This window comes from Erigeron canadensis, chromosome 7 (assembly GCF_010389155.1).
Source record: "Erigeron canadensis isolate Cc75 chromosome 7, C_canadensis_v1, whole genome shotgun sequence".
Classification (NCBI taxonomy): Eukaryota; Viridiplantae; Streptophyta; class Magnoliopsida; order Asterales; family Asteraceae; genus Erigeron; species Erigeron canadensis.
In genome coordinates, this window is record NC_057767.1 from 31,048,025 (window position 1) to 31,071,624 (window position 23,600).

Below are 23,600 nucleotides of genomic sequence, written 5' to 3' on the forward strand. Positions count from 1 at the left end.
ATATATATATATATATATATATATATATATTATATATGATCTACTATCGTCTTCCACTCTTCCTCGTCTGATCATCAAGATTCAAGAGCGCATGCAACAAGAAGATACAAAGCTCACTATTTTTTTCTTTAAACAATCCTTTAGATAGTAGAAAAAAAAATAGATTAATTATATAAGACCATCTTTACCCATCACACTGAAACTTTAGTTTATTGGTGCCACGTACATCATTAATACATTAACACATCACACTAAAACACTATTACCATTAACCACCACACTGAAATCTCTATTTATCAGTGTCACGTCATTATTTATATCAATATTAAACACCATATTATAACAAATAAAAAGATTTCATTGATTATTTAGATGAAAATAAGTAACAATAATAAGTTTATAAATACTACTATTTATTGAAACTAATTTTTAACACTTTCAATCAATTGATAGCAACTTAAAACTTAAATGGCTAAACTAAAAATTGAAATACATAATAAAAGTTTTATCAAACATAAGGGCTAAAACTGATATATGCATATAAATCAACATCTTCTTCACTTGATCGAAGACTCATGAGTTAGGGAGTAAGTGAGTAGTATATCACCTCCCCTCACAATCATCACTTTTTTACTTTCTCTCTTCTCCTCTCATTTCTTCCCTCATACAAGGGATCCCCCCCCCCCCCACCTCCCCTCCCCATTTTTATATTTTATTTTACATTTTCATTTTATAAATACTATATATTAGTATAAAACAAATCTCATTTTAAACTTTTAACTTTTCAACAACAAATAATCAAAACTACATTACACCAATAATCTAAATTACTCGTTACTATCACCAATCGCCGCCATCACTCGCCACCACCACCCGTCACCACCACCGTTGTCGCCATTATATCGTCACCATCGCCACCGCCTTCACCACCGCCACTACTGCTGCCACCACCATTTTCGCACCGCGCGGGTACCGTTCTTGTTTAAACCAAAAAGTACATTTCTTTTCTCTTTTAATTATTTAGTACATTAAGGGGGTGCCTTATGCCTTCTTCCTCCATTAGTCCTCGACTCGTCTTTGGGCAAACACCATAAGGTTGGATTAGTCATTGGACTCGTCCTTGGGCACTCATCCCCCCATGGATGAGTGTTTAAGCCTGTTATTTTATTTTTTTATTTTGTGAGTGGTATAATTAAATAAAAGGTGAGTCCAAAACTAGTCCTTGTATAAGGTTGGATTTAGGGGATTAGACTTTGGATGGTTTTTGCTGATGTGACGTTGATTAGGATTAGTCTTTCTAAGGATGAGTCCAGGTATAAGGCACCCCCTAACTCAATTGTTATATTAATGTTCTAAAAAAACTCAATTAATATATTATTTCTTTTGATATATTTTTTTAATGGATACTGAAACTATTAATTGATACACATGAAAATAAAAAACGGTTTATGAAAGGTACGAGTAAAATATAATTAAAGTAAGGCTTTGGTTATACACACGTGGCATATAATTACATAAAAATATAAATGTAATATACTCCGTATACAATGTAAGGCTTTGATTGTGTACATATGACATATAAGAATTTCAAATTTTGATCTGTTAAACTAAAGAGACTTTGAGCATTGCTACTGAGTAAACTTTTGATTTATAGTTATACTGTAGTTGATTAAACGGCTATTTTACTTTTACTACAGATATGCAACTGAATACCCATATCAAGTTTAAGTCTTCTCTTCTTTTGCGTGTAGAATTCACTACAAATTTATTTTTAAGTAACCACTGTTAGTGCAGTAAAAACAATCAGTTTGCAGATATCTAACTTTGGATTCTTCGGTCTTTCTTTCCCTCGTATATATGGTGCTAGAAAGAGCTTTGATAGTTAGGTCGTTCTCTTAATGACTTATCTCACTTGTTATCTGGATAATTCGAGCACTTGTTCTTTACCACGTTGATATTTACTAGTTTGGAGGTAGATAAATAACACCAGCAAGGTCGATCTGTCCTTGCCATTATCTGTATACTTATACCATTATCACACACTTCAACTGAACGTCTGAATGTTGTCCTCAATGTATACAATCTGTAACAACTTGCTAGTATGAATTTTGTATGTTTTCTAGTTTGTCTCAATTCTGTTTCTAACTCGTTAGTTACTTAAGTTATATGTCATGTGTGCTTTTACCTGTATGCTATTTTGTATAGTTACCGTCCGGTGATCTGTTTGTTTGCAACTCGCTACTGCGTGTGTTACGTTTCTTCTGAACTTGCTACCCATGAGTTATTCAAGTTCGAGTTCGCGGGATCAAAATTTTCACTCGACTTCGAGTATGGCAAATTTCGAGCTCAAACAAATGAAATTTTGGGGGACGATAGAAGGAAAAGATAAGGTATATATATATTGATGTGAAGACCCTCATAGATGATTCATTTTTTTTATTGACTTCAACTTTTTATATTTTTGAGACAGACTTTTTCTTATATCCATACAGTCCTCTACCATACACATATACTATCTCTTGCATGATCGATTCTTATATTTCAGACATACAATTTTGCTGGTCTTTTTAGAAGTAGTTTTTCTACCATCGGATATAGATATAAGTATAACTGTCTATTCCTACTTCTCATACCCCACCTTTGACATAATTGGTTATTGTTCTATTGTTTAGTGATTAGACTTCGACAATGTGTTTTGATGGTAAATCAATAGAATTTGTGTTAATAACTAATCTTTGAATTTCGAGGTGTTACATAAACCAATTCAAAATGCAAGATATTCAACTATTCATTACTTCATATATGTATTAATACAATACTACAACACCCAAAGTCTACTTTCATAATCCATAACAGAATTGAAATTAACAATCTCTAAACTATAAGGATGTACTCATACATTTAATATAGGATGTAGAGCCGAGATTTGCTAAATTCTGAAGGCCCTATGCAAATATTTTAAAATAAGGCACTAGGAAAAGTTGAGGACCTAAACATTCTGTCGAAGGATAGAGATATTTACCCATAAATCCTTAACTAAGGATATACTTTAGTGACTAAGATATCCTTATAGCTCATCACTAAAGATGGTCATATATGTTCTGGGTGTGGCTCCCAGCACTCAAGACATAAACAATAAGAACAGTTTCCAGTCCGACACTCGAGGAATAAAAAACCATTAATGTCACCATTACAACGATAGCATACCTCTTTTGACGGTTTCTTTCGCCTGACAAATGTTAATGGATGGTTGTGATAATAGGGATCATTCAAACTTCCCTCCCTCAAGTAGTTTTCATACCGATACACTCTACTAAGGCAACGGATGTGAAAAGAGTTTTTGCATTTGCCACAATAATAGAGTGGGATTAAGGGATTCATTTCTTCCTCACAGATTTCACAATAGAAATCTTCGGGATGATCTTCGATAGGGGGACACATCAACGGGACTTCATGTCCGCCTTTGCAATACCTATGAGGAAGTGAGTATGGCGATTTAAGTGCACAATGCAAGTCTAGCCTAAAGTTACAAGCATCACATTTATAGCCAACGTGCTTATAAAAGTTTTGTTCACATATTTTACATCGGCTGATCCAGCTAGGGCCAGTATGCTGGACGAGATGATGCTCCTTGTGGAAGTACTCATGCTTGATGATTTTAGGTAAAAATGCACAGTTGACATCAATGCGAAAATAACAGTCACGTTGACCACATTCGTAAAAAAATGTGTTGCATCTTTTGTCACAAGCGTCACATAATAAAAATGTGTGTACTAATTTTACCAAGTGAAGGGGATGATCCCGCTGCTGGTGGAGTGCATGTTGTTGTAACGTGCGTGGTAACTCCACACAATATTTGTGGAGGGTGAATGAACACCCATCATGCTTGCAACTATAATAGTATGTAGACGACGAGATGGGCCGCACACAACAATGGCATACCGTTATCGGATCATCATCAGTAGGCATGTTGTTATTCTTAGCTTGTGGAGGTACAACTGTAAGGAATAATGGATGATCATGACTCCAGTAGTTAATAACTTTTTCAGCTGGTTCGTCATCAGAATGAAACCGCAGTTTCAATGGATCAGTGAATGCTTGTGCCATGGGTAAATGCAGAATTTCACTATTATTCGTGTCTTCTTCAACATTCACTTCAAGTCTGAAACCAAAAAACGACTCAATTTCATTCAATTAATTTTGTAAGGGAAGTAAACAAAAAGAAAAGAAATACTTACTACTCTATATAGTACTCTACTAGCTAGCACAAGTAATTAACAAAAAAAAAAAAAAAAACTCTGTAGCTATATACAAATTACCTTTGAGTGGATGGTCGTAGTTGGTCTGGATTTGGAAGACACTTAATGTGGATAAAATATCTACAATTTGAACAATGATATGTCCATTCGGGTTGCATAATCCTTTTGTTGCACACGTCGCACGTGTATTTGTAACTGTAGAACTTTTCTGGGAGAGAAAAAACAAGGGAGAGCGGGTGACGATGGTAATGAGGTCGGTCGATGGTAGAACTTTTCTAGCACAGCACATGATTTGTGGATCCAAAAGTCACAATCATCACACTGATAGAACATGTCTCTCTTTTCATCAGTACTTTGGCACGCATTACAATGGAAGGCAGCCGGTCTTGACTGGAGGGTTAAAGTGTGTCGTGGGTTGTGACCTTCATGTGTAAACTTGCTTACCAACTCTTCCTTGAGTGCAGCAGCAGCTTTGTTCTGATCTATTACCGCGCTGGCACACTTGTTGCAAACAGTGAACTTGCATGGCTCGCACCGATAACAGTACTCATATATGAGTCGTACATCACATAAATCACAATACAAAACAGAGTAACTCGTAAATGATACAATTGGCAAGGGATGAAATGGATGGAGAGGGTGGTAAAACATTATGCAGGGGGAAAAAAAATAACAGTAATGGAAAATGTAACCGTACAAAAGTTATATGGGTTCTCTACACAACATAATCTATGACTCCTAATTAATGCTTCCCGTCATCATGAACTGCTTCAATGGATGCGGATGGATATAAATGATCCCTTGATCATCCAATCTTTAACTTCTTAGTACTATTATTCTTTTTTATTGGATATAAAAATGTTTTCATTATTAACAAAATTTATTGAATGACTGGAAAATAATATACATTACAGAAGTTTAAATAGATGGGCCAATATTATTTATCATCCCTAACTTGCTAAATGAGTAAAGCATAACAATAATATGACCTATCGTATATTATCAACTTCGCATATATATTATACTTCCTATATATAAAGGGTAAGAATATGAAAGAAGATTCTTAGGAAGAAAAAGGGGAAAATGTTCATTTTTTTTTTATTTTTTCTTTACAAGAGGTATCATGTTCAGGAGGTAGCCAAAATGGTTCGCCAATACTCTATAGGTTGCGCACATCCAAGTAAAAATGACTTGTATTATTCAGATAACTTGAATTGGGAGAACCTCAATATTCGTGTTTTGGTGTCTTTGTAATTTTTTATTTTTAGGATCTTTAGTTATATATGATAGTTTTTAATGGATATTTTGTTAAGATAAAAATTATTGAACAAGCCTAAATATTTATCCGATATTTCACACTTCAAACTCATTGGAGAAAGGCCCGGAATAGCAGTTTCTGTCTTTCATGTCATGAAGCAAAAGACCAAAAACAAACATAATTTTTGAAGCATTTATTTAGGCACTTGTCATTTGTAAGTGGGGACGAAGTAATTAAACAAAAAAATTCTTTCAAAATATAACAAAACTAATAGTCCCCAGTCCCACTAGGTTTGTCATGTTTTGAATTTTTAAAGTCTAATTTTTACAACTTTGACCATATATAATTTTCTTTGTGTTATATAATAATTGATGAAAGTTATATAAGTTGATTATGTTTTAGAAATGTTTTCAATGATATAATTTTCATTAAGTTTTATATAACATAAAAAATATATATTTAAGGTCAAAGTTTAAGACGTTGAATATTCAAATTAAGACACCTCTAATGGGACGGAAAGAGTAATTTTTATCATGTCACTTTATAATTAAAATGTTCAAATTTCAATTGTTTATCAAAGTAACACATACTTTGATCAAAAACATTGTTAACAAAAAAGCTTTTAAACCATAAAAGTGTTTTTAATCCTTAAATCTTAAGTGTTAATTTATTTTTATTTTTTTACGAACATTATTTTCTTAAGAACTCACAAGGTGCGCATCTTCAAAAATAGATCTCTTTAATAAAATGAAATTTCTCTTTTCTTTATGGGTAGGGGAATCTAACATTCTTTCATCTATCCAATAAAACGTGTAGTTTAGTTCTTTCTAACTACTCCTAAAAAACCGAAAGAAAAGAGTCGCCTAAATATATATTCCCTCCGTCGTCCAATTTTGACTTGTCAAGCTTTTTGCTTTAAACTTTGACCATGAAAATATTTGTCTATATTATATAACACTTCATGTAAAATATATGAACGGATTGGGTTTTCAATATACTTTTCTTGATATAACTTTCATCAACTATTATATAATACAAAAAAAGATGTTCATGGTCAAAGTTGCAAGCAGAAGACTTGACAAGTTAAAATTGGACATTTAATATGAGACGGAGGGATTAGTTTGATGTCAAGTTACCAACTGCTCAACATACACTGCTGTTTCTTGTTTTATCGCAATGGTACCTGATTTTGGTCGATTAAGTTTACATGATTTAAGCTCATTTACACCCTTAATTATTAACTGCAAGACTCTGTTCTCTGCAGAAACATGGACTCACACTGTAGAATAAGTAGAAACCATCCACATATTTGAAGATGAAGCAAGTGATATGCTAAAAGACAGACATTGTAATTGGTAAAACTGAAGTCACACTTCTTTTGTTTGATAAAAGTATATATGTATATGTTTGCTACTGAAAGTATATATATATATATATATAAAGATATGTTTGTTTGCTAACTACTTCATCCCATGTTTCAAATGTATGTGAATTCCGTTTATTTGGCAGCAACTATCCCAATCGCAGTTAGTGATTCATATATAGAAACAAGCTAAGGTTCATAATTCATTTCTAAGCATTTGTATGCAACGTACATAGTTCGTCCAAGTTGTGAATCCTCTTTATGAGACATGGGATCTTCCTACCTGTGATAGCAATCCTTTTCTTTGTTAGGAGTGTATGGGTTTAAATCTAAGATCAACTTCTTCAAGTTAAGGATCCCAGATATATAATGAAAGTTCAAGTTACAACATCCAAACATAGGGATCATTAAACGTCTCGAAATCTTTACATCGTTTGGGATTTGTTCAATTCCAATTCCACGGCTATCAAGAACTTTGAGTTGATCCTGCCTTCTATGCCGACCAAAAAACTCTTTTAATTACGGCTATTCATATAAAGAACATTAAGATTGCGCAAGAAAAAATGTATTTGAATCCTCTTGTGAAGATGGAATATTTGCAACTCATTTATATGATAATAGACCCCGTAAGTAAATTTTCCATCCCTGAATTCTTTTGTAAAAAAAAGTGCCGTAACCTTCCCAAACTTTTCATGGTATGTAAGGATAAATGTCACGGTTAGCCAAAGGCGTTAGCTCTAACATTAAGGCTTCACCAAACAAGAAAAGGTTTGAAAAGGTCACAACTCCTTTTACAAAAAAATTCAGAACTAGGAAATATACCTACGGGGTTTATTCATCATACAAACAAGTTGCACGTATTGGATCATCAAAATACAGGAATCAAATCTATTTTTCTATAAGAAACTTGTGTAGCCTTAATGCCTTATGGTTCTTAAAGTGAATATAGCTGTAACGGACTATAACTCGATGATCTCGAAGTTCTTGATATCCGTAAAAATTTATCAAGAAATTGAGATGTTTAATGTTCTCCAGAAGGCAGTGTGAAGTCAGACGGTGCCAACAAAGAAAAGGATTATTATCACAACAGAAAGGTCACACGTATCACAAAGATTATTCACAACATCGACAAATTATGTACGTTGCAATTTCACTTGCAGGATGTTGTTACACCTCTCATTAAAGGTTTAGGTACATTTTCTAATATATCAGTCCCAAACCTAGAAAGCCTTGTGCACCTTTTGAAGAGATAAGAATGCCTAGAAAACGAAAAAATCCTGGAAGTTCGTATTGCATCGGAACCAAATGTCGAGATTTCGACACTTTTCCATGTGAAAATATCTTGATGCGTCTTTCTGAAAATAATAGCAAAAGATACAAACACCAGAATGATTTATTCTAAAGTACAAAGTCTTGTCTTGATTAAAAAAAAAAATTATAACACTTGTGGTATATCCTCCACAACTAGTACCAAACCAAGCAGCTAGTGCCGAGCAAAATGGAAACTATTGAGCAAAAGACCGAGCTAAAGATCTTTAACTAGTTAAACACCAAGCAAAACAATTTTGTGAGCGATCAAAGTTACCAGTTTACAAACTACCTATGTCAACAGCAAGCATCAAACATTCTTCGTTCAGACATTTAATCAAACAGTGTGTACAATTTATATATGTAATTCTATTTTACGAAACCCTATACTAACAAGCTTCCCTATATATTAACTAGCAATTTCAACTCAATTCATATACTATTTTGACTATATCCTTAAAAAATTGAATATTATTTCATCTTCTTAAATGCTAACTGGAGAACTCTTATACATATCTCAAAACTATCCTCCAAACACATGTAACCGAATTTAAACCACGTTTGCATTAAAAGAGGAAACAAACGATGTTCCTCTTTTTTTATTTGTTTTTGATAATGAATTCCTTTAAATAAAGTTGTGAATGAGGTTGTTGGCTCATTAAAAAGTATTTGATTTTGGCTATTTCACCCGATTTTGAATTTTATTTTTATATTTATATGGATGGATTATTTGAGTTTATTAAAATAAATGAATTAAGTTAACCAGGATACAACTTTTATCCATCTTTTAAATAATTTCTAAATGAGGAAGGGTTATTTAAGAATACACAAATAAAAAAAAACTCAAGAACCATTCTCGATTACACATTTTTTTTCTCTTCTTCTCTCTTCAATTAAATAATAAAATTCACCTAAATCATTTAAAATGTTTTATCTCACACACCGTAAATCGTTAGACGAAACAAAAAACATAGGTAGTCTTAAAATTTCGTCCTCTTTCATTAGAGATACAATTCAATATACTTTTGACGATTTTTTAATTTTCGTTTTTTTTCTCTTGTACTTGTGTACCTACACATGTGTAGGATCATTGTTTACACATATAAATTAGTAAATGAACATATGTACACAACAATGAAGGTTAAGGGCGAAGCCCGTTAGGTAGATCATCCATCACCAGTCACCCCCTATGACCTATCACCCTCTATGACCTATCACCCCCACTAGCTTTGGTTTATGAATATCCTTAAGGGCAAAGTCCGTTCCGAATCATAATTTTTGTTCAACCTACACATGTGTAAGTTCAACATACACATGTGTAAGTTATGTGTAAGTACAAAAACAAAAACAAAAATTAAAAAGTCGTCAAAAGTATATCGAATTGGATCTCTAATGAAAGAGGACGAAATTTTAAGACTACCCATGTTTTTTGTTTCATCTAACGATTTACGGTTTGTGAAATAAAGCATTTAATGATTTTGGTGAATTTTATTATTTAATTGAAGAGAGGGAAATAGAGAAAAAATGTGTGGTCCAGACTTGAGTTATTTTATTTTTTTATGAGATATCAAAATAACTCACGCCATAACTAAATAAGCTTTTTTTTCTATAAATAAAAAGGTTTAGGTAACAAGATTTACCTTTTCATAAAATTTACCATTAGTCCGTTACAACTAAAATGAGTATATATACTCATAAATACAGTTTTGCAAATTGTTAAGATAAACCCCTATAATTACAAACTGAATTCACTAAAATCAAAGACATAAAATATGCGTTCAGGATACACTATAAATCAAAGTGAATAGAGAAAATCTTGTGTTTGTATTTCAATGCCTTTTTATAAGGTTTTATGACTTTTATGAAGTGAGAATAGACAAATCAGTTATGAAAAAACCTTTTTTTTGATATATAAGCTTTAAAGTTGCTAACTTTTTTTCAAGTGAGAATAAATGAATATACTTGCTCCTAACTATATAAGTGTTCACGTGAGATCGTGTTTCTAGTCTGTATTAACAAAAAGCCGAAGATCTCGTTTTCCACTTCTCATTTTTAGATCTATACAAGATTTGTTCCCAAGACAATACAAAATACTATTTTTTGTAACTTTTTTTTTTAACAACTTCTTTTTTTTTTTACTTGAACGGCCCCGATTTTTTAAGTTTCTTTTATATTAGTACAATTTAGATATTTAATTTTAAAGCCATTATTTTAAGGATTTGTAGATAATAGATTTAAACTTAAATGTAATTTCTTAAAAGAAGAAAAATATTCAAGTCTTAAAATTTCAGAAACCACAAATTTACAATATACGAGTAAATTACATGATGTATAACACTAAAAAACATTCACACGTTTTAACTTTGAGAGTATTATATTAATATTAATAGCAATTGAGTTATTGAGAATGATTTATTAGATAATATTAATTATAAAAGTTTGATTAGTGATTTGCTTTAGAGACAAGTCGAATAAGAATATTCAACGAAAAATGGTAATTTCTAACTTATTTATATGATAAGAACAATTTCTATAAGTAATTATTATCTTTTGTATGCGCTTATAGCAATTATCGTAATATTTACATTTTTCCTTATAGAGGCCCCTTTTTAATCTTGTAATCTTACGCCTGGACCTCGAAATCCACTGGTCGGCCCTGCTTGAAATGTAAAAGATTTATGGGTTTTTTTGGTGATGATTATGTTAAATTATGGAACAAAGGTGACTTGTTGTTCTCCCTCTTTCCCTTGGCTAGATTATAGAGAAAAGAGAAATATTTATCTTGGCAATGAGTGTTTGGAGTGGTATTTATGTTTTCGTTGGGTGGGGTGGTTTGATAGTGGTGGTTAGGAAATGAATCTAGTACTCATATTTTTTTAGCCAAGAATAACGTAGCCAACTTACCACGAGAAAGAGCCCAAAGTAGCGCCCCTCAATAGTTCGGTACACACGAACAGGTCTTCGGCACTTAATTAAGTGCTAGCTGTAATTTTACGTGATAACAATAAATCCACTGAAAAATAACTAGTTGGTTTGCTCTCCACCCTAGAGATGGTGTCGAACTCTGACAAGAAAGAGCAAAGGAAAATGGGTTTTGGTGCAAGGATTAAAAAGAAGAAAAAGAGTTCTATTTATAAGAATAGAAAACTCTTACGTTTCCTTCTTTCAATCAATGTGGGACAAAGAAAAATTCCATAAATTTTCCTCCCCCCCCCTCCTATTTCTTTGCTCGGCGCAAACCTAGATGGGACCCCTATGGGTCAACTTCATGATGCTTGATGTCCGATCCCATTTTCGACTCGTTTCGCGCTTCCGACCCGCTCGTCATTTCCAAATCTATTTTTGGAAATTGTTAGTTATTTTCATTTATAAAGAGTTTCATGTTATGTATATAAATGTAACACCCTACATATTTTAAATTATATAATTAATAATTTTGTTGCAGTTTTATGTTTAAAATAATTTCTTAGTATTTAAATTTGAGTATTGAGGAGTGGCTAGCGGATATAATATCCACCTAAAATCTAAAAGGGCCTAGCATCATGAAAGAGTGTTAGCCAACCTTTTTTGATGAGTTTTCTTTCCCACTACAACAACCATTTTCTATTTCTCCTTCTTCTTACATTTTTTCTTTAATGCAACTAATTCAAAAGAAATTTTTTAAGAGAAAACAATAATAATAATAATAATAACATTTAAGTAGCTTGCACTTGAATTTGGGATTTAAATCTAGGAATAAAAGGTAAACGGGTAACAAACTACGCAATTAATTCTTTTTATATAAAGAAACCAAAATGTTTAAAAACTCCATTTTCCTAATAATTCATTACTGTGTAAAATTTTCTCCTAAACAAATACTCTAATACTACTTTTTAATTATATCCATATTTTAACCATATCTACAATAGATTAAAATTTAATTAAAAATATAAAGTTAACACGTGTCGTTTAAGAATAAAGACTTAATCAGTTTAGTTTATTGGTAGATTTCCCTTATGTTAAAAATGGAAAAAAAAAGAAGAAAAAAAAAAGGAATATTCGGGAGGTGATGATATTTTAATACCGCATCACAACATCATGAACTCAATCGAGTAGCATACCTACCTGCTTAAACTTCAAAATATCAGGTAATTATTAAAAACAAAATTAGTTCAACACATACACACAAGTAAACTTCAAAAATTACCGAACCCACCCTTTCATTAAAATCGATCTTTTCACTTTCTCTGTTCCGTCACCAAACAAACTAGATCAGGTATTTACTTTTTGACTGGATTTGAATATACTTATATCTATAGTTATATATATATATACATATACATGGTTTTTATGAATCACTTTAATAATCTGTTTGTCAATTGTTTCGTTCTGATTGAATCCTAGGTTTTAGTTATACTAAAAATTACTCGATTTCGGCCAGTCTCTTGTTTTCGATATAGTTTATTACTTGGTTGTGGTTTAATTGACACTATTATAGCTGTATACTCCATGCTTAACTATTGCCCTAGCGCCTATCGGCCATTTTTTTTGGTGATTTTTAGCGATTTTTAGTGATGTGTCGCATTTATATTCGGCGGAGAAAAGGTTGTAAAACTCGGTAGGCGGTCGACAAGTGGCCGGCTACCTTGTAGCAAGTAGTGGACTAAGTACACACAAAAAGTATTGGCCTTAAGGTTCTGGTTATCTCCTAGGAATATGTTTGACCGAGTTTAGAATCGTTAACACAATTCGTTAAATACTTCAAACCTATTTTCGAGCGAGTTTTAACCAAGTGTGGCATATTTTGACTATGTTGGACCAGGTTTTGACTGAATTTGGACCAGACCAATTATTTATGCCGAGTTGGCTTTACTCACCTCAATCACTCACAGTAGCTAGTAATCTCCGAATAATCGGCTGAGTAGGCCGAGTTTTCAACAATTTAGGTGCTATGATTTGTAGTGTTTGGATTTTAGGGTCGATGACAAGAGAGTGCTACTCTAATTCTTTTGTTGATCTATTGATGGTCAAGCAAACATATATTCTTAGTTGATAACGTAAATTGAAGGGTTGACGTTAAAATTCTGGTTGTTGATGAAGTTCAAAGGGTTTACCTTACTGGCACAACGAAAGAGTGCAGTTTTGTTCTAAAGTACGTGTTGTTGGACTAAAAGTTTATGTTTTCTTTCATTTAGGTCTTTTTGCATGAATTGTGGTTTTTCTGCAACTAAAGAGCAATAACATGCTTCACATTGGCTATGAACGGCTGTATATGTGGGCATTTCTGCAACTAAAAAGTTTATATTTTCTTTCATTTCTGATTACTTTACAAGTTATCTGCTTATTGCTTATTGCTTATTGTGTATTTAAGTATTCTCCAAGTCGTGATATCTAAAAAGATAAGCAATACAAAACATTGTCTAAAAAGTTGCTAATCTGCTGGTGTATTTCTAAGAAATGGTCACTAAAATATAAGGCGGTTGATACGTCTTTATTCTTTGAGTGCATAACGACTTCAAAATATGCAGTCTCAGATACCCTCTGAATTGCAAATTTAATTTGCATTTGTATGTAAAGATAGGCTTTTTTAAGTATTCTCCAAGTCCTGATATCTATCATTTGTCTTTTATGGCTTAATGAGTTCCTCTTTATTTTTCTGTTCAGGCTTTAATTGTTCTTTAACTCTGTGAGAGTTCCTTGATCTGCAAGCGTATATATATTTTCATCATTTTTTCTGATTTTCTGAAGAGAAGTTAGGGAATGCTGAAAAATGCGTATGAAGGTCCAGAAGTCTACTTCTGATGTCCACTCTAATTCTGCTTCTTTCCAACTCACCGTCTTTATTCTCGATGAGACTGGCCACTTCTTTGCCAGCTCATCAGATATATGTGCCACAATCCGAAATTACATAAAGTGTGAGTCTTTGGTGCATGATTCGTGTAAAGACGGTTGAGCAGCTACGTTAGGGGAACTATTACGAGTATTACATTAGTAAGATACAGGATAGGTTCTGTTTGTTTTCTGCTTTAAGATATAATATATGATGACTACGGATATTAAAGGGACTGTTTTGATGGAAAGATACGAGTTAGGAAGATTACTCGGTCAAGGAACCTTTGCAAAGGTGTACTATGCTAGGAATACGAGAACAGGGCAAGGTGTAGCTATTAAAGTAATAGACAAAGAGAAGGTTATAAGGGTCGGGCTTGTTAATCAGATCAAGAGAGAAATATCGATTATGAAACTAGTGAAACACCCTAACATTTTACAGCTTTATGAAGTCATGGCCACCAAAACTAAAATATATTTCGCCTTGGAATATGCCAAGGGCGGTGAGCTTTTTGACAAGGTGTCAAAGGGAAGACTAAAGGAAAACATTGCTCGTAAATATTTCCAGCAGTTGATCAGTGCCATTGATTTCTGCCATAGCAGAGGGGTCTATCATCGAGATTTGAAACCCGAGAACTTGCTTTTGGATGAACACGACAATCTGAAGGTTTCCGATTTCGGTTTAAGTGCCCTTGCTGAATCTAAGCGTCAGGATGGCCTACTCCACACCACTTGTGGGACTCCTGCTTATGTGGCACCTGAAGTGATTAACAGGAAAGGCTATGATGGAGACAAGGCTGATATTTGGTCGTGTGGGGTGATTTTGTATGTTTTGTTAACTGGTTATCTTCCGTTTCATGATTCAAATTTGATGGAAATGTACAGAAAGATAGGCAAAGCGGAATTTAAATGTCCAAATTGGTTTCCACCAGAGGTAAAGCGGTTACTCATAAGAATGTTGGAACCTAATCCCACCTATAGAATAACCATTGCGAAAATCAAGGAAAACACATGGTTTAAAAAGGGAATGATTGTCAGAAAACCAAGAAACGAGACTGGAAGTAAGGATTCTGATAGAGCTTCAAGTTCTTCCGAGGAGAAGCAGGAAATTATGAGGCCGCCAAACTTGAATGCGTTTGACATTATTGCCCTTTCTCCAGGATTTGATTTGACAGCGTTATTTGAAGAACATCAGCGAAAGAAAGAAGCAAGATTTACTTCGTGGCGACCTGCATCGGTTATTATCTCTAAGCTGGAAGAGATTGCTAAACTTTTAAAAATGAAGATTAGTAAACGTGAAGCGGGATTGTTGAAACTGGAGGCGACTAAAGAGGGTAGAAAAGGAATTTTGTCAATTGATGCTGAGATATTTGAGCTCACCCATTCTTTCCATTTGGTTGAGGTGAAGAAGTCTAATGGAGATACTCTTGAATATCAGAAGGTACTAAACGAGGGTTTAAGACCTGGACTCCAAGATATAGTTTGGACATGGCAGCCTGAGGTAGAACCAGTGGAGCAACGGGTACAGCCAGAGCAACCACGACAACCAGAGTCGCTACCTTCACCGCATGATCAGTTGCCCTGAGCCATATACCAGTTCTTCTCTCCGGGTATTTAATATTTGTACACATATATATACAATTGATTTCCTTTTAGTTTGTGTGATTGTACAATAGGGATTTACTTGGTTAAATGAAATTCTTCTTATACTAGTAAAAAGTTTTGGTGTTTTTATGCCCTTATCTTGAGACGGATATATGTATTGTTAAACAGTCGTATCTCATACACGCGAACCCCTACACGTAACTCAACTGTATAAACTTTCAATACTTTATATACAGACCCGGGGCGTTCGCAAAGACCTAAGAAACCCTACCATAAATTTAAGTGGTAAAGCTTCTTTGATTTGTTTGTACACATTCTTCATCGCTTATTTTCATTTATTTTTAGTTTAGTTTCCTTATATTATTAAGTAAAAATGTTTATTATGTTATAAGAAATCTACAAGGTTATATTGACAAATAAAGATGTTGGACACCATCCTGCCGTCGAGTCTCTAGTTGTCTGCTACCTGAGCTTCCCTTCATTGGTCGAGCAGCCCTGGCTTGATCCTGTTCTTCCAAAACTCATCATACAACTCTGCACCTCCACCTCTACTCCGAACTTCCACCACCACTACTTGTTCCGTCAACCGGAAAACCTCCAACCCGATCACAAATTTCCTGTTTTGCCATACCAACTCTACACCCCAATCCTTTCGCTTCTTTATCAAAACATTTTCCTCTTTCACACTCTCCTGAATCTTGTCAATAACTTCCTCTGGGGATCTGGCCACCACTAGTTTTTCTCCTCGATGTGGCATGTTATATGTGTTATCAAAGAAAGGTGAGAGGTTCAAACCAGAGGAAAATGAGATGATGTCAAAGGCATTTAATGGCGTTGGGTTAGCATTCTGTTCAGGTTTCACTAGGAATTCTTCATCCTCACACTCACACTCGTAAAATTTTGTTCCTTTGCTTCCTTTCTTGAACCATGGATTACTTGTGATCTCGTCAATGGTGATCCTTGTCGCGGGGTTTGTGTCAAGGAGACGGGCTAATAGTCTGCGGAGATCCGAAGACATCCATTTTGCAAATTGATAATCACCTCTGTATATTTTTTTGTACATATTCATGAGATTTGGATCATTAAATGGTAGGTATCCTGCTGTCAATACAAACAAAATGACACCACACGACCACAGATCTGCCTTTGATCCATTATAGCCTCTCTTTGTGAGGATCTCAGGTGCAACATAAGCCGGTGTACCACATAATGTATGTAACAAACCGTCATCCCGTATCTGTCCTGTAAGAGCACTCAAACCAAAATCTGAAACCTTCAAGTTTCCATTCTCGTCAATCAATAGATTCTCTGGTTTAAGATCTCGGTGATATACACCACGCGAATGACAATATCCAATTGCTGAGATCAATTGCTGAAAATACTTCCGGCTTTGAGATTCACTAAGACGAGTCTTGGCCACCTTTGCGAATAACTCACCACCTTTAACAAGCTCCATCACAAAATAAATCTTTGTTTTTGTAGCTAAAACTTCATACAATCTAACAATATTGGGATGGCGAAGCCTGCGCATGATATCAATCTCGCGCTCGATGTTTGACATGAGATTCGCGTTGTTAGTAATCTTTTGTTTATTGAATACTTTGACAGCATGGCTTTGGCCCGTAACTACGTCTCTGGCATGGTAGACCTTTGCAAAAGCGCCACAGCCAAGGAGTTTTCCAATCTCATATTTTCCAAACAAAATGTTGGCCGGCGAAGGTTGTATGCCGGTGGCAATATTGCCGACCTCTGGCATCGCCTTAAACGACACCAGAGATCGGACCGGAATTGTTGGTTTTGTTCTCAAGAATTGGAGAAGGAGCAGAGAGACCAAATGGAATTGGGTTTGAAACAGGTATGGATGTTTGGGTGTTTTTTTTTTTTTTTTTTTTTTTGAGAATATAAGATATAAGGATTGAATTTGAAGCTTATTTGCCGCCTGAAACTTTTGAGGATTAATGTGGTCCATAAATTTAGGTCTTTTATGTTTCTTTTGTTGTGGCTTGTTGCAAAATAAATATTCCCTTTGTAGTGTAAATTGTGAACACATGTTTGTTAGCACATAATTATGTTTGTCCAGATACAATCTCCAATGCTATTCTAGTTTTTAGTCTTTAGGTATCCTTCCCAATCATATCATTTGTTACGTCATGGTTTTACAATACCTTATAAGGGTGGACGGAGGGCTTACCACCCCTCCCCTCCCCGGTTTTGCTTCTCCTCCCCGCTCGCTGCCTAATGCTAGGAATGCCTCCCCACCTCTCCCCTCCCCTCCCCACCATTTTCTATTTATTTAAGAATTTAATAAAGAAGAAAAGACAAAAAAAAAGGGGAAAGAAAAGACAAAAAAAAAAGGGGAAGAAAAGACAAAAAAAGATAGGCACCACAACCGGCACCGTGGTACCCAGTTCGCTCCCCACCCTATAGGGACCGGGGGTGGGAGCGGTGTGCCAACAGGTACCTATCCGGTACCGGCCCCCTCCCCTCCCCACTCCGTCCACCCTAACACCAAAGTTTTATCTCAAAACCTAAAAATATTGTTATTTTCCACAATTTCCACCTCAAACACTTATTACACACAATATATTTAAACAGAACTCTTTTTTACTGTGAACCTACCCTATCATATGAATGGAGACAAATCCATGTTTTTGTGTAAGAGCATCTCATTTTAGGGCTTCATAACATTTGCTCCAATAACAAAGACATCCAAACCTTTAAAAGCCTATCTCCAAATACGTCACTGAAGATAGCTTAAGAGATATAGTACAGAGTAGTATTTTATGGAGAGAAAGAGTAGAAAGGTTTTAGTGGTAAGTGGTAACACACTTAGAACATTTTTAACCGTTCACCTTATTCATTAATAATTTTTTTGTCACGTCAGCATCACTTTCTCATCATATTCACCTTATATTTTTTCTCGTTAACAGTTCACTTTCAAATCTAATATCTCGTTATACTTCACATTTTCACAATATATCCAATCAAATCAAAATAAAATAAAATAGAGGAAAGACAAAGATTATGGTCCATTATAGGTGGACACTTTCACCTTTTTCACATTACCTATCATTTTTATCTACATTCATTAACAATTCATCTACTTTACTTTCTCATTTCATCTCCCTCTTTCACCTACCTTTAACAATGATCTTACATAGTTACACTTACACATGTCTAATCTCACACTTGTATATACCAAAAAAATCTAGGAAAATATGTAAAAATGTTGCATCTAACGTGTTTGACATCAGAATTGGTTCTCTTTGATCTATTAAAAGATTTTACTTGTAAATCTGTATCATAAGTTACTGTGATAAGCATGGACTACAGAATGATGATATATATAGGATTAAGGGATACGATATTGATAAAAATGTTTGATTTGTTGGTCTTGATATAAAAATAAAAGTAATATATACTCTATATATTTACAGAGCAAGGGTTATTTGATAACTAACAAATAAAAAAAATTCGAGAACAATTTTGAACCACACATTCTTCCCTACATTTCTCTCTCTTTGATAATAAATTATAATTCATCAATATCAATCAAGATGTTTTATCTCACAAACCGTAAATCGTTAGATAAAAAAAATATGGGTAGTCTTAAAATTTCGTTCTCTTACATTAGAGATGCAATTCAATATATTTTTAACGACTTTTTAATTTTCGTTTGTTTTTCATTGTACTTGTGTACCTACACACGTGTAGGATCTTTGTTTTCACATGTAAATGCGTAAATGACCATTTGTACACAACAATGAAGGTTCAAGGCGGAGTCCATCAGTCCATGACGGAGCCATAGCGGCTAAGGGCGGAGCCTCTTAGGTAGATCACCCATCACTGTTCACCTCTATGAACTAACACCCTTTATGACCTATCACACTATGACCTATCACCCTCTCCAACTACCCTTTATGAATTTCCTTAAGGGCGAAGGCCGTTCCAAATCATAATTTTCGTTCAACCTACACGTGTGTAGGTTATGTGTAAGTACCAAAAGGAAAACGAAAATTAAAAAATCGTCAAAAGTATATCGAATTGCATTTTTAATAAAAGAAGACGAAATTTAAGACTACCCATACTTTTTTTTCTCCATTTAATAATACGATTTGTGAGATAAAACATTTTGAATGATTAAGATGAATTTACATATTTTATTGAAAAGAGAGAAAATGGAACTAAGGATGATGACAATGGTCATATCAATGTCTAGCCATACCTAGTTATCCACCAATAACACACCTCCACATCATTCTATGCGTAAATCATGCCTAACCATGTCTAACTCATGGCAACTATGCCTCACCATCATTTTACTATTTTCCTCCAATCATATCCACTCTTTCCTATCCATTCTTAAATAATTAAATATATATATATATATATATATATATATCTTTGCCTAAGCGGCAATGTTTGCCTAAAACCTCTATGCTTAGCTCATGCTTAAAGCGTGGCGGCAGTGTTTGCTGCTAGGCAAGACCATGCGTAGCCCCATTACCATCATCCTAAATGTATGGTCAGAATTGTTCTCACGATTTTTTTTTTTTGTGAGTTCTCAAAATAACTCACCGCTATATTTACAACGGTGAAAGTTACTACTCTTTACAAATTTGATATAGAATGTTTGAGCTATCTTGAGCTATTTAATGTCGTGTGCTGGAGTGAGAAATTTTGAGATATTTAAGTGTGTAAATGTATTATAACTTCACAATATAAATGGATCTAACTTATAACATTTCTATTACACATATTCAACTATTAAATATTGTTATTATATGTATCTAATAATGCTTTTGATGATGTTACACCTTGCATGCACTTAACAAAATTACCATTTGATATATACAATTATAATATAACAATATTTGTCAATTTGATACACAGATTTTAACATTCTTGAATTCCTACAATAAATTTTAGATATCTACCAATATATTAAAATAAGATTGAGATATTCTTAAAACGACAAGTGACGTAATCTTTGATCGACATGTATCCTTTTAATTAATTTATTTTATTAGATTAGTTTTTTTAATTGTATATAAATTTATTTTTTTTATTAAACTTAGAAATAAACTCTAACTCTTGAGTTATAGATACAAAACATATTATAACCTTATTTGATTGATCGTTTTCTCATTAATAAAATTGTCTTTTTCCCCCTTAATTATTCAACTCTTATTACTTATATTAATTATCATAAGTTATTAGCATAAAGACTTCAAATTTTTAGTTTGGCATTTTGTGTTTTGCTAGATGCTTTTGTATTATATTATATAGTCGTTCTGTAGTAAAAAAAAGACTTCAAAATTTTGAGTTTACGATTCGAAATCATATGGCTATTTCTTGTTATACTTACAAGTTTTGATTTTGATGTGATTGTAAAAATTTAAGGTAAATCTAAACTCTAACTAAACATACTATATTTATCATTACTGTTTATTATAATTTAGCTTCGATCATCGTTTTACTTTAAATACAATTTATTTCATACTCATGAATCATGTATGTGACATATTCAAAAAATTTTATAATACAATCTATATAGGCATATAGCTACCATACATCGTACGAGTTTTAGGACTAGTTTGTGTGATATACATCTTCAAGGTCTTATCATCGATCAGTCCATGCGGTCTAGACATTCTCTGAAACTAGATATATAACTGGCTTGAAGTTCCGAACCATAATCCAGACCACATGATGTCTCAAATTCGACCAGTCAACCGATAGGGAACTGACCTTTATCAAATTGTTTGGGAAAGGGGGATAACCCAAACCAAACTGTTTGGTAGAGTTTTTGAACAAACTCTTGTGTGGTGAGAAAAGATATTTGCCAAACCATGATATCTAGTTATCTACAAACTACAAAGATATGTCCCTAAGACCCTTACTTATATATTTGTTTTTTCCTTTCCCTTTTTAATCATATCTACTATGTTTTGTTAATTAAAGTACTACATTATCGCTTAACTAACTACATAGATCTAAGTGAACCCTCACCTTTAAAAGGTGGGAATGCTTGCTATTTACTGACAATTGCTTGTCTAAAAAACCTATATATGTTTATTTACAAAAATCAAAATTATATCAAAGTTAAAGAAATCATGTCTAACAAAACAATTTATACATGCAAATCCATACAACTGTTATGTAATTTTAGTTTCATTCAATTATATTATTTTATTATTATTATTATTATTTTAACGTCATAATATTCTATTTAATAACTACTTTTAAATTACACAAATATATGGAATAAAATACAAGACTCTCGAAAAATCTCTTATTAATTCACCTTACAAATGTTGAAAGTAGACTCGAATCCAGATGGACCATCTAAAATCAAAGACCCTACCAACATAAAACATAAAGAATAGAAATATCAAACTCTAACATAAAGATCGTCTACGTACCAAGGCCACATAACCACTACGTGACCGGTGACACAGAAGAAATACAAAGGACGATTTAAAAAAAATAATAATAATAATAAAAGAAGAAGCAAATTCTCAAACTTTTTGACATTGGTCCAGATCAATTTTTGGAGCTAACATATGAATGTGTTTTCATTGCAAGCGAAATAATATTTAGTCCTCTATTAGATATTTATAAGCTCATTGAGTATGTTGTACCATTTTATTTCTTTGATCGTGCTAGTTTCTCTTTCCTAAAAAAGCAAATATAAATGACGTAAGATGTTGTGGTGTTTGATGATTTTCCAAATTAATGATTTCATACGCACAACCGGCTTTATAGCTATAAGGTAAGCAGTAGAACCAAAACTAATAGTAAGCTTATGATTTGGACTTTAAACTCAGTATCATTATACAATTTGCAATATAATAATACCCTTATTAGGTTTTGTATCAACCCTCTACATATTTTTCTTACTAGTAGTTCAATAACATTAATTGAGCTATCCGTTTTCTTTCTTTCTTTCTTTGCTTCAATTATTATACTAATAAAGGAGGTCCCCAAGTTTGATATTATTTAAGGCCCTTAAAAACCTTAAGCCGGTAACGTTCATACGATTTTTTCTTTTGAACGACAACTATCAAATAGAACATGTACCCCATCATTTAAGGATGGAAGTCTTCTCAAACCAACTAGTTACATTCAATGTTGACTAGGCATAATGAGAAAACACTAAAGACCTACACACCTTAAAATGTTCTAATACATTTGAACTAATGAGTTCTACTTATATGGAGAGCTAGAGTATTGCTTTAAACTTTTTTGTCAACTTCAAGTAAATTCTTTTTATGGTAACCCAATAAACTTTTCTAACAAATAACTTCATGTTACAAAAATTTCTTTGAATAAAGAACATTCCAAACAAGGATTTTAAAGTTCAAGGGATACAAAATTCACGAGTTGATCTAATAACTAATGAAGTCGATTGGCTTTGAGTACATTCAAAAAATGAGACGAATCGAATGGTTTCGAGTAAAAAAAAAAATGGGACGAACTTTGATATGTATAAGAACTACTTAAAAATATCGAAATTTGGTTAACACCTACCAAAATAATAAATGTAGAAGACCTGGATTGATTTGTTAGGATGTAGCACGTGAGAGGTATGGAGCCAACGGGAACAGCCTCGTGAGAACCAAAAGCCTGCCTGACACTCCTACTAATTGAGTACTCCCCTTCCCATTTATGCTTTCCTACCCTTTCACCTTTGTTATATACATATTTGACCCCTTATATCATTTAAGATACGAAGAACTTTTTTTTTTTTTTTTTCTGAAATGTGACTTTCCAGCTAGAAAGCTCATTCGAAGTAGAAATATCAGTTTCAAATACCCGATGGGAAAAACCCCTTATTAATCTGCCCGAAAGCATGGCGATTAATAGGTATAAACTCTGTCATCTCAGACTTAAACCTGATATACCAAGCCAAGTTCTCATAAAAAAACTTAATTCCTATATCCTCTCTGAGGATTGAACACAAGACCTCTAGTAAGAAGGGATGATCTTTCAACCA

General features: G+C 33.4%; 3 protein-coding genes across 4 annotated transcripts; 1 reads left to right on the top strand and 2 right to left on the bottom strand.

The window, feature by feature from the left end:
* Positions 1-3,090: 3,090 nt before the first annotated feature.
* On the bottom strand, positions 3,091-4,107 carry LOC122609292. Its single transcript, XM_043782345.1, has one exon. It carries the CDS (start codon positions 4,105-4,107, stop codon positions 3,091-3,093), a length of 1,017 nt encoding a protein of 338 aa, XP_043638280.1.
* An 8,210-nt stretch (positions 4,108-12,317) lies between these two features.
* Positions 12,318-15,730, top strand: LOC122607841 (CBL-interacting protein kinase 2-like). 2 transcript variants are annotated; one of them, XM_043780901.1, is made up of 2 exons: positions 12,318-12,443; positions 13,832-15,730. In XM_043780901.1, the coding sequence occupies exon 2, from the start codon at positions 14,208-14,210 to the stop codon at positions 15,579-15,581; it is 1,374 nt and encodes a 457-aa protein (XP_043636836.1). In that variant the 5' UTR covers positions 12,318-12,443; positions 13,832-14,207; the 3' UTR covers positions 15,582-15,730. The 2 variants fall into 2 exon arrangements, with proteins under 2 accessions (XP_043636836.1, XP_043636837.1); XM_043780902.1 differs by having other exon boundaries at positions 13,916-15,730.
* Positions 15,731-15,959: 229 nt separating this feature from the next.
* LOC122607842 (CBL-interacting serine/threonine-protein kinase 11-like) lies at positions 15,960-17,506 on the bottom strand. Its single transcript, XM_043780903.1, has one exon. It carries the CDS (start codon positions 17,355-17,357, stop codon positions 16,080-16,082), a length of 1,278 nt encoding a protein of 425 aa, XP_043636838.1. The 5' UTR covers positions 17,358-17,506; the 3' UTR covers positions 15,960-16,079.
* Positions 17,507-23,600: the final 6,094 nt, after the last annotated feature.